Source organism: Mandrillus leucophaeus, unplaced genomic scaffold (assembly GCF_000951045.1).
Source record: "Mandrillus leucophaeus isolate KB7577 unplaced genomic scaffold, Mleu.le_1.0 Scaffold4, whole genome shotgun sequence".
NCBI lineage: Eukaryota > Metazoa > Chordata > Mammalia > Primates > Cercopithecidae > Mandrillus > Mandrillus leucophaeus.
In genome coordinates, this window is record NW_012104253.1 from 9,472,907 (window position 1) to 9,484,851 (window position 11,945).

At 47.8% G+C, this 11,945-nt stretch overlaps 1 protein-coding gene across 1 annotated transcript in view; it reads left to right on the forward strand.

The window, feature by feature from the left end:
• CLMN (calmin (calponin-like, transmembrane)) overlaps positions 1–11,945 on the forward strand; it is a 61,032-nt gene extending 49,087 nt beyond the window's left edge. Inside the window, exons 13-16 of the mRNA XM_011991807.1 lie at positions 6,324–6,520; positions 8,438–8,498; positions 9,121–9,191; positions 11,740–11,945. Coding sequence (XP_011847197.1) covers positions 6,324–6,520; positions 8,438–8,498; positions 9,121–9,191; positions 11,740–11,908 — 498 coding nt within the window. The 3' untranslated portion in view covers positions 11,909–11,945. The remainder of the gene's footprint in view (positions 1–6,323; positions 6,521–8,437; positions 8,499–9,120; positions 9,192–11,739) is intronic.

The following is an 11,945-nucleotide window of genomic DNA, read 5'->3' on the forward strand; positions in this document are numbered from 1 at the left end:
AAAGCAGTCATTGTCGCAGGGCAAGGGTTGGAAAAGTAACCATTGTGTACTATTCTCAGTACCTGGGTGGTGGGATCAGAAGAGCGCATCTCCCTTATCCTGTTTACACACCCATTTCTAACACAGAAACCAAAGATTAGTGCCCAACAGGCAAAAGTCCTTTAAAAATCAAGAAAGCTCACCACCACTGATCATTAGAGAAATGCAAATCAAAACCACAATGAGAGTCCATCTGACACCAGTAAGAATGGCGATGATGTCAGGAAACAATAGGTGCTGGCGAGGCTGTGGAGAAATAGGAATGCTTTTACACCATTGGTGGGATTGTAAATTAGTTCAACCATTGTGGAAGACAGTGTGGTGATTCCTCAATCTGATTTCAGAACCAGAAATACCATTTGACCCAGCAATCCCATTACGAGGTATATGCCCAAAGGAATATCAATCATTCTGCTCTAAAGACATATATGCACACATATGTTTGTTGCAGCACTATTTACAATAGCAAAGACATGGAACCAACCCAAATGCCCATCAATGATAGACTGGAGAAAGAAAATGTGATATATATATATATATATACCATGGAATACTATGCAGCCATAAAAAAGAATGAGTTCATGCCCTTTGCAGGGACATGGATGAAGCTGGAAGGCATCATTTTCAGCAAACTAACACAGGAACAGAAAATCGAACACTGCATGTTCTCACTCATAAGTGGGAACTGGACAATGAGAACACATGGACACAGGGAGGGGAACAACATACAATGTCGGGGGGTGGGAGGCTAGGGGAGGGAGAGCATTAGGACAAATACATACCTAATGCATGTGGGCCTTAAAACCTAGATGACGGGTTGATGGGTGCAGCAAACCACCATGACACATGTATATCTATGTAACAAACCTGCACACTCTGCACATGTATCCCGGAACTTAAAGTAAAATTAAAAAATAACAAAAAGGAAAAAAAGCCAATAAAGGAAGAAACAAACTAACAAAAAGTCCTTTAAAACTCAAGGCTGGAGTCAGCCTTCATGACCCCATTGCCCAGGTACTGAGAATAGTGTACTCACAGTCGGGTACTGCAGCCAAGAGAACCTCACAGTGCGGGAAATAGAAGAGGCTGTGTTGTGGGGAATGATGGAAGCCTTTGAGAGGGGTGGAGAGGGCTTGAAATCCAGGCCTTCTTCACTGTGACTCCCAAGGGTCTCCAAGTTGACACGGCTGCTTGGGGGGTTGGAAGGTAATTACCCCAAGCTTCAGCATCATGCAATGTACCTACGTAACAAACTGGCACATGTATCCCCCAAATCTAAAATAACAATTGAAAAACAAATACATATATATATATATAAAATTTTTTATTATACTTTAAGTTCTGGGATACATGTGCAGAACATGCAGGTTTGTTACATAGGTATATGTGCGCCATGGTGGTTTGCTGCATCCATCAACCCATCATCTACATTAGGTATTTCTTCTAATGCTATCCCTCCCCTAGCCCTCCACCCCCACGGTCCCCTGTGTGTGATGTTCTCTCATAACTTACCACTAACATAGGCATTAGAAAGTTAAAAAAAAAATAGTCATCGTAGCTAATATCTAGCATGCACTTAGTGAACGCTAACCTGTTCTTCTGCAGTAACTTAGGAGAAACAGAAGCAGCCCTCATGTTTGACTCCAGTTTTGATTTTTTAAAGGACTTTGCCTCATGGGCACTAATCTTTGGTTTCTGTGGTTTGAAATGGGTATATAAATAGGATAAGGGGACATGCACTCTTCTGAGCTTGAGCAGCTGGTCACATTCTTATCTGCCACTTGTGTGCTCACTTCATCTGGCCCAGGAGCTCACGAAGGGCCACTGGAGTGATCAGTGAAGGGGGGTGCCTGGGCCTGGCCTGATGGGGAGGCTCCTCCTGCAGATGCCACGTTAGTAAGTGCTTCTCCCTGCTGCAACACTCAGGGATCCAGGAGGTGAGTCTGAAACTGCATTGGCCATGCCCTGCTGGATACAGTACACACAGGGCATCCAGGGCAAGACAGCCAGGGAGGAGAAGCGCCTGGGCTCAGCCTCTCCAGCCCCTCCATGCTCACCTGCTTACTCATCCAACCCCATGGAAAGCGATGCATCTGGCACTGCTGGGAAGATAAAAGAAAGAAGGAAAATCCTGCCTTCAGTGTCTGATGTGGGAGACAGAGTCCCCTGTAACTGTACTGTGAGAGAATGTGGCCTCAGCCATAAGAGATGGGCCCAGCAAAGGGATTCAGGGGTTCAACAGAAGGAGGCTCCCACCCAGATCTAGAAAGGCTGCATGGGGGTTTTGGGGACCCTAGAACTGGGGAGGGAGTTCTGGGTGGAGGGACTAAGGGTAGAAGTCCCCTAAGTACAGAAGCCAGGTGGGAAAGTGACCAGCTATTTCAGATTGCATTGGCTCTACCTCTATCTGAGACCCTTCCCCAGTCTCTCACTGTCCCTCCTCCCCAGCTCAGCTTGCAAAGGGATGACCCTAAAACAAAGGTCACATCTTATCACTTCCTGACTCCTGCTCCAGAATCAATTCTAAAGTTCTTAGCATGAACTCCAAGACTCTTCCTGCTCTAACCTGGCCACCCACCCCTCTTTGTCTCCCCCTCCTCCAGCCAAGCCAGCATCCTCCCAGACCCCCAGACATCCAGGCTCTCCTCTGCCTCCAGGTGTCATTGGGCTGGTCCCACCATCTGGGCAAGCAGTTATTCACCCTTCAAAGCCAATGCAAATGGCACCTCCTCCCAGAAGCGCTTCCACCTCCTCCCCAGGCAGGGCCATTGCTCCCTCCCTATAGCTGGTCACATTCTCGACCGTCTCTCCTTGAGTGCTTGCCTGATTTCCGTGGGCTTTGTTTTTCTCTCCCGTGAGAGAGTGGACATTTGTGTATTGATCTTTGGATGCTGGAGACCAGCACAGTGCCTGACAGGGCCTGCCAATGGAGGGGACAAAGGTTTATTACACGATGGTTTCGGGGGCTTACAGCAATTGGAAGGTAAATGAAATACTGAGACACATGACAAAGCTCTGGCTCGTCAGAGCCCAGTGAGGGGCCCAAAGGACTGGGGCTGCTTGAAGGATTAAGAGAGCCTTGCATCCTGCAGGAGCTACCGAAAAAAGTTGGGTTCAAGTAGCCTTTTTAAAGTTTAAAAGTTTATTGATAGTTGAGTAGTTGGGGTGAATGAGTGGGGTAGAAGACCTAGAAGATTCGTTGAGCCAATAAAGAGAGTAAGGAAAATTAGTCTAAGGGATCAGGTTCGTCCTAAAAGACACTTAGGATTTTAGCTAGGCCAGAAGTCAGGGGCTGGTTTTATTCAGTTTGCCAAATCTGAGCAATGAGGAGTGGCTGCCTAAGCCCTAGGAGAAGCAGCATCCTCAGGCCAAGGGGCACATGGGCAGGGCTGCGCACTCTGTGTTTGCCAACCATGGAATGGACGGGAAGAGGACTGGATGGCTCTGCAGGTGCCAGGGACCACGCCTGCCATCTTCCCCTTCTTCCCCCAGGGAGAGGAACCCAGTCCCCCACTCGCTCCCACAGCCTCCTGTGTGCTGACTTCTCTGAAGTCAGTCCCGCCGCCATGCAGGTGCTTCCTGCCGGAGGCCATGAAAATCCAGCAGGGCTAGAAATATCCTCCAGTGAGATCTGGCCTTGTTGTCCGCAGATTGAGGGGCAACACAGCCGAGGCCACAATCTGTTATGGCCAGAACGCTCTTGCAGGACAAAAGAAAGAGGACTGAGTGGGTGGTGGGGAGAGCCTGAGTTGCATCTCAGCCCCTCTGTTCTTTAAAATGCTGGGCGCCGTGGCTCACGCCTGTAATCGCAGCACTTTGGGAGGCCGAGGCAGGCGGATCACAAGTTCAGAAGATCGAGACCATCCAGGCTAACACAGTGAAACCCCGTCTCTACTAAAAATACAAAAAATTAGCCAAGTGTGGTGGCACGTGCCTGTAGTCCCAGCTGCTCCGGAGGTTGAGGCAGGAGAATCACTTGAACCCGGGAGGCGAAGGTTGCTGTGAGCCAAGACTGCACCATTGCACTCCAGCCTGGGTGACAGAGCGAGACTCTGTCTCAAAAATAATAATAATAATAAACTAAAATGATTAATTAGCGGCTTGCATCCTCCCTCCTGGCCTATTGGATGTGGCCTGTGAAAATACAAATATGGCGTTTTTTCTCGAATGCTTTCCTTCCAGCAATTGCTAAAAGCAGAGGGTGCATGTGTCCAGCACTTGTGATTGAAAGAGCCCTGGGTTGCAATGGTAGAATCAGGAGATCTAGATTTGATCTCCATCTTACATGGATCTCACTCTTGGTGAGAGCATGGGCAGATGAGCTCTCTTGGGTACTATGTGGGAATGAAATCAACACCGTCTGCCTCACGTGGCTGCAGTCTGCTGCCTCCCCTCCCCAGCAAGCACTGCCCACTGATCCCAAGCCCACCTTGCAATTTTCTCCCAAGTGGAGCCCTTGCCTCAATCCGTGTGGGTGAGCGTAGGGAGAGGGTACAGCCCATTTGATGAGGAGCCCAAGGTGAGGTCTGGGAGTCTTGCCTCCTGGCAGAGAGGAGATGGGATGGAGCATTTCTCTGATACCTTGCCTTCCTTTAAAAAAAAAAAAAAAAGAGGCTGGGAGCAGTGGCTCACTCCTGTAATCCCTGTACTTTGGGAGGCCAAAGTGGGTGGATCACCTGAGGTCAGGAGTTCGAGACCAGCCTGGCCAACATGGAGAAACCCTGTCTCTAGTAAAAATACAAAAATTAGCCAGGCATGGTGGCAGGTGCCTGTAATCCCAGTTACTTGAAAGACTGAGGCAGAAAAATCACTTAAACCCGGGAGGCAGAGGTTGCAGTGAGCCAAGATCACACCACTGCACTCCAGCCTAGGAGACAAGAGCAAGACTCCATCTCAAAAAAAAAAAAAAAAAAAAAAAAAAGATATTTTCTTAGCCAAAGGGACTACAAAATGGCAATTTTTTTCTTCTGGTCTTGAAAAAATACATAAACCCTCTGCTTGTTTCACCTTTCAGAAATGGTGGCATTTGACCATTGATGAGGGCAGCCTGTGAGACTATCATTTCAGATTGCTAAGCGCAGCTTTTCATTCCTGTATGGAGCTTTGTTCTCCTGGGGCACAATGGCCTGGCCACTCTAATGCTCTTATTCTGATACCTGTTGAACAGGTTCTTCCAGCCCCTGAAAGAATTCTTGAGAGGTGGCTCCAACAATGACCATGCTCCTGCGTTTCACTCGGGAGCCTTGCTGACAGGTTTCAGAGTGCCTGGTGCAGACAGAGGCCAAAGAATCTTCGTTACCAGATATATGCTAGACATGTTGCACTACCATCCATCTTTGGCCAAAGGCACAGTGAAGATGGCATCCTGAAAACACTACACCTGCCTGTGTGCCTCTCCAAACCTATAGGCCACCTTTGCACCCTTTGGCCCACCTAGCTTCCTGGATTTATTCCTTTGTTTAAATGGATAATGATTGTGAAGGATTCAGCCACTGCTCACTGTAAGAGCCCTTCTCTTCCTCTCTCTTCCTTCCTTCCTTTTCTTTCTTTCTTTCTCTCTCTCTTTCTTTCTTTCTTCCCTTTCTTTCTTTCTTTCCTTTCTTTTCTTTCCTCTCTTCTCTCCTTTTTTCTATCCTTTATTTTTCTTCTTTCTTTTTCTTCTCCTTTCTTTCTTCTTCCTCCTCCTTCTTCCTTCTCCTTCTTCATCCTCCTCCTTCTTCTTTTCTTCTTCCTTCTTCTCCACAGGGTCTCACCTGTCACCCAGGTTGGAGTGCAGTGGCATGATCTCAGCTCACTGCAACCTCTGCCTCCCAGGCCCAAGCAGTCCTCCCACCTCAGCCTCCCAAGTAGTTGGGACCGCAGGCACCACCACACACAACTAATTAGAGACATGATTTATAGGAAATCCTATGGAATAGGGGGACGTGGTTAATAATTATCGTACCCATTTCACCAACAAATAAACTGAGGCTCAAAAAGATAACATCAGTCACTCAGGGTCGCAGAGCTGACTCAGCCAGGATTTGAAATCAGATTGCTGACTCTAGAACCTGTATTGTTTTAACTCCATCAATTTGTAGAATTTGAATTCTGTACCGGGGTGGGAGTTGGGGTGGACTTGTCTCTCATGCAGGCTGTGCTGCAGGGGATTCATGAGGAGGATCAGGGAACAGGCAGAATTGGAAGGGACGCCCTGGCTGGGCCTGAGCAGAGCACTGCTGGGTGGTGTCACCTACTTTACACTGCACTATGACATACTGACTTGGATTTGGTTGTTCTTTCAGTCCCAGGAATCCCCAAACCCGGAAAACATAGCAAACCCCCTAGAAGGAAATGTAACGAAAGATTCAATCAGTAGTAAAAAAAAGGAAAAAAGGAAACATGTGGACCACGTAGAAAGTTCACTATTTGTAGCACCTGGAAGTATTCAGTCCTCAGATGACCTAGAAGAAGACACTAGCGACCACTGCATTCCTTCCAGGTATTTTATTCATCTCTTTTCACGCTTAAGGTGGAGCTGGAGAGTTACAGAGTCATTTGCAGTTTCGGATTTGATGGGGTGGGAGGTGCAGGCATGGAATTGGACAGCAAGGGAAACACAGCTTCATGTACAGTCCTCATTCTCTACACCTGGGTTCCCCCACCCACCCTCACCATTACCAGACCTCATGAGGAGCAAAATGGGAAGGATGGGAAGCTTGCCTTCTCTCCTCACTCTTCAAACCTTTGAGTGGAAGCTGGCAGTGAGCAGTGGATGGCTGAACCATAGGTAGGCGCTGGGGTGAACGCGGTGGACTTGGAGCCTCTGTTGGCTGCCTTCTGGCCCCCAGACAACTGCAGTTGAGCAAACTTCACTTTATAAGCATCTCAATGACTTCAAGCGTATCCACCTTTCCACAAAGGAGATCTTTAACGTCTGGCCCGTGGAAGCTGGGCATCTTATTAACCTTATGGCTTCTTCCACAATTCCCGTTCCAAGGAAGTAGGGATGCTTGATCTAGCTTGGGAGAAGTAGGGAGCAGGGAGGATAATGAGATTTAACTGATCTACAGGAATCTCATAGCACGCCTCTGCTCTGTCACTCCAAGGCCACCAGATGAGCCAGATTTGTCCCTGGGAAAATGTGTAACTGCTGAAAATCAGAAGACCCTGGTCTCTCCCCTCTCTCATCATCACAATAGTCAGCCAGTGTTTATCAAGCCCTTACTGTGTCCAGGCACTTCACACTCATTTTCTCATTCATTCTCATGTCACCTATAGACACATTGGTGGGACTGTGCCTCATATGGCAGACAAAGAAGGTCTGGGGCCAGCTAACTTTCCCAGCTTAGGAGATGGCAGAGCTAGGGAGTCTTGGACTCAGATGTGTCCCACTCCACAGTCCACATTCTTTTTGTGCCCCCTTGTTGCCTGTGATGATGTGAGTAACGCAAGCTGCAACAGAACATTATTGAGATATGCATTTGGGGAGGGGCAGGGAGAAGCCCATACAGACAGAGCCAGAGGAGTTGCTGGCAGGTGCCTGGCTTTCCACCTCCCTCTGCCTTGCTTCTGTGCCTGGACCTTGGGGAAACAGAGGCAGGGGGAGGAGGGCCAAGGCACAACAGAAGGCTGCTGCCCATTTGGCCTTTGACTCCCAGCGTGCCTGTCCCTGCCCCTGGGTGTGACTGTCTAGCAGTCATCTATGATCTTCACATGTCGCTGGGCTCTGCTGTCAGTGCCGGTGAACGCTTTGGACAAACAGCCCAGGGAATCTGCCCAACTGCTCAGCTTCTCTCTAAACAGGTTAGTTCTCAAAGAATCCTTGAGCAGCCACTATGCAATGGAGTCTGCTAGGCCTGGGGACTTCAGGAGAGGGAGAAAGAGGTCAGCCACAGGGGTTGAAGGCAGGGCTCCATCCTTCAAGGAAATATGACGTCACCCTCCGTTCCGCGAGGACTGGGTGGAACATGAAAAATGTGAGGCAAGCATTCCCACTTGCACATTCTGGACCTCAGAGGCAGGTAGAGAGAGTCGGGGCAGCCTGGTCTAGGCCCAGGTCTGACTAATTACAGAGAACCTCTGGTGAGTCCCAACACATCGGGATGCTTGGGTTACTTACTGATCCAAATGCTATGATTTTTAAGAATATGTGGCTTGCTTTCTATTTAAAATCCTGACTTCATGTTTTCTTGTAGATGAGGGCCCAATGTGTGTGTCACTAATATCCATCCTATTCGTAAGCACTCTCCAACCCAAGTAGGGGTATTAGATAAAATCTCTCATTTCTGTCCCTGGGTGTGAAGTCGTCGCTCTTGCCCAAATCCATATGTGGAAGCCCCAGGATGCGGGTGACCGTACAACTGAGCCATGAAGAGCTCCAGGTGGTACCAATTGAAAACGTGTGTTTGTTTTTCAGGACTAGTCACAGTGACTCCAGCATTTACATTCGACGACATACTAATAGGTCTTCGGAATCGGTTAGTATGTGAATTTCTTCTTTTTCCGCACGGCCCCTGCTAATCAATTCCTTTCCGTCCTTCCTCCTCCCCAGCCCAGAGCTTTGAAATTACTGACGTGCAACAGCTATACTTTTGGATAGAAGACAAGCAAATTGAAACCTTGTCATTAAGCACAGTCCAATCGGATGTCCGGTTTGGGCAATAAGGGATGTAAATAAAGTGATGATTTTAAAGCCCAAAGGCCTCTTTGTTACAAAAACGCATCCAAAACGCCCTGCCTGGACCCCCCCCTGCACACACACCCAGAAAGATCACATTCAAAGACAGAGGTGCAACATGAGTGGAGGTCCGATGGACACTCGCACGTGCTTAGTACCAGATGTGTTAGAACCCGGAGCAGCACACCCCAATTCGGGTTCCAGGTGGTGGGGATTCTCTTGCTCACAAGGGAGGGGCTTGGGGGAGGAAGTAGAGGAATGTCTATTGTGTAATGCTTTGATTTTGGATCTAGATGCTGACAGTATTGAGAAATGCACGGCATGCTCGGCTTTGTGTGTTTAAAATCGTTTTATTTTCTGTTTCAGAGATTTCATCTTTACTAATTGGGTTGCGGGGGTTTTGTTTATAAATTTCACTGTAGGATCATTTTAGCTATGTTCAGTTGAGGAACGCAGCAGATCTGGATGACAGAAGAAACCGAATGTTAACCAGGTTGGTGGCTTTACTTCAGGTTTTGTGGCGGTTGTAATAAAACGTTTCTCCATTCTGCAGCCTGCCTTACAGGGGCGGTTCTTCTCCCACTGCTTTGTTGATAACAGTATTAATAATTTGGGATAATGCAAGGAAATAACTCTTCCAGAGAAAATGATGTAAATTGAATAGGAGTAGAAAGGAAAAGTAGATATTAATTAACACTGATGGGCAGGGCCCGGTTCTGAAAATGAGTCAGTTTAAAGACGGGTCTGGGTTCTGAGCCTGCTGCTTTGTTTACATGAGTGGTGTACGGTATAGGGTGGTTTAGTGGTATAAGGTAGTTAGCAAAGGGAGGGCCAGGCGGGAGAAGAGGTGGTGGTCTTGTGAGGCTATGTCCCCTCCGCCGCAATGCTATAGTCCCTGACGCCTGTCTGTTCACTGTCGCCACTGCAGGTACAATACTCAGAAGCTCACTGAGCTGATTTTACAGTTTTATGGCATCAGAGCAGACATGAAGAGGGAAAGCAAACATGCCAGGAAGTCTATGAAAGTATTTCTTGCTGTCGGAGAACTGCTGGCCTAGCCTAATGTTGCTGAATTGCTGGAAACCTGCCCATTTAAAACATAGGGAACCAGAAAAACTTCTCAAACTCTTACAATTCTGAGACATCCCCATTCCTGTTGAAGTCATAGAATTGCTTTATGTTTCTATTTTTAAAAAGTTTTATTTACTCACCACAGATTTGAATTGGCTTGGAAGGATTTAGATTACTGGAATCGGAAGCCTCTGTCTGAATATTACCCAACACCCAAGAGTGTGGTCCTTAGAACCCCATCCCTCTGGCTGCTAAAAAAGAAGCAAGACAGCTCCTTTCCCCTGCCATGAAAGGGAAATACTAATTCAAGTTTTCAACTAGGCTGGACGTGCTCATAGGAAAATAATCCTTTTTGCTCTTATGAGATAGAGATGTTGAAAATAGAACCTATAGAGTTGAGAAATGCAGGCATGTTTTCAGTTTTCTACATTGAGCATTTATTACCTTTACAATAAAAAATATGGTTTAGGCTGCATGTGGTGGCTCATGCCTGTAATCCCAGCACTTTGGAGGCAAGGAGGGAGGACTGCTTGAGGCCAGGAGTTTGAGACCAAGAGTTTGAGACCAGTCTGGGCAACACAGAGAAACCCTGTCTCTATAAAAAGTATGTAGTTTAAATTGTTTCTGTGGACAGCTTTTTTAAAAATACCATCATGTGGGTATTTATCGTTCAGTATGTAGATGGCGGCAGATGTTTAATCCCACCCTGCCCCTCACTCCTGCTATCAGGGGATAGTACTGGGACAAGTGGTTTTAGCCTCTCATAATCTCCATTACATGGCACGAAACCCCCTAAGAAGCTTACACTGCAGGCTTCTCTACATGCAGCTCCAAGCAGAGGCCCCAGCCCCAGCTCATGGTCCCTACCTCACCCTTTCCTCTGGAAACTCAGGTCTGGGGTTGGTTTCCGCCATCTTCTGTGATTCACTATTATCCGCCGGGCAAAACCTTCTGGGCTTCCCTGTTGTCCACCAGGCAAAACCAAAATGGCATTTTAACACTACCGCCTATAAAATAAAAGCAGGAAGGTAAATCTGACTGAAATCAAATCTAGTAATTATTTTATTTTATTTATTATTTTTATTTTTTTTTTGAGACGGAGTTTTGCTCTTTTTGCCCAGGCTGGAGTGCAATGGCACAATCTCAGCTCACTGCAACCTCCGCCTCCTGGGTTCAAGCGATTCTCCTGCCTCAGCCTCCCGAGTAGTTGGGATTACAGGCATGCACCACCATGCCTGGCTAATTTTGGTTTTTTTTGTTTTTTTTTTTTAGTAGAGATGGGGTTTCTCCATGTTGGTCAGGCTGGTCTTGAACTCCCGACCTCAGGTGATCCACCCGCCTCGGCCTCCCAAAGTGCTGGGGTTACAGGCGTGAGCCACCGCGCCCGGCCCCTAGTAATTATTTTAAAGGTAATATTCCAAAGCCAAAACAAAACTGTGGGGAATGGGAGAGGTCTTTGTTTCTTTCTTTCTGATAGATGATTTAAAATGATCTGCTATCAGGGATGCTTCGTCCCTTAGATGACCCATGCGGTCCTCTCTGTTACTAACAAACAGCAGCGAACCATCAGTATCTAACTCCATGCCACTCTCTGAGAGCACTGTGGCATCAAGAAAGGTGTCCCAGGAGACCTGGCCTAGGTGCCAGCTCTGTCGCCAAGTAATCCCGTGGCCTTGGGCAAGTCACTCCACCCGAAAGCCTCAGTGTGTCCATCTGCAGAATGGCGCTGCTAGCTCCTCCCACCTGATGTTATGGAGATGAACAGAGTGTGTGCAAAAGCTTGAGGGGCTTCCTTGTTGGCCCAACCCACTGGCTTGGGTCAGCACACACAGTGTGGGGCCTACCTGGACCTGGTGCTGGGGAGCCTTCAGGTCGTCAGGCAGGGAGTGGGGGCCGGGGAGAGACTGGGTGGGGTCCACTCTCCTGGGAACTTGCTTGGTAACTGCCTTTCCTCTGTGTTCCTTCTGTAGGAAGGCCAACAGCTCAGGAGAAGCCATGTCACTGGGGAGCCACAGCCCGCAGAGCGACTCTCTGACGCAGCTTGTCCAGCAGCCGGATATGATGTATTTTATTCTCTTCCTGTGGCTCCTGGTGTACTGCCTGCTGCTGTTCCCACAACTGGATGTTAACAGACTCTGATACGTGTGTCTGGATAATAAAAAAGACAGGACCCTGA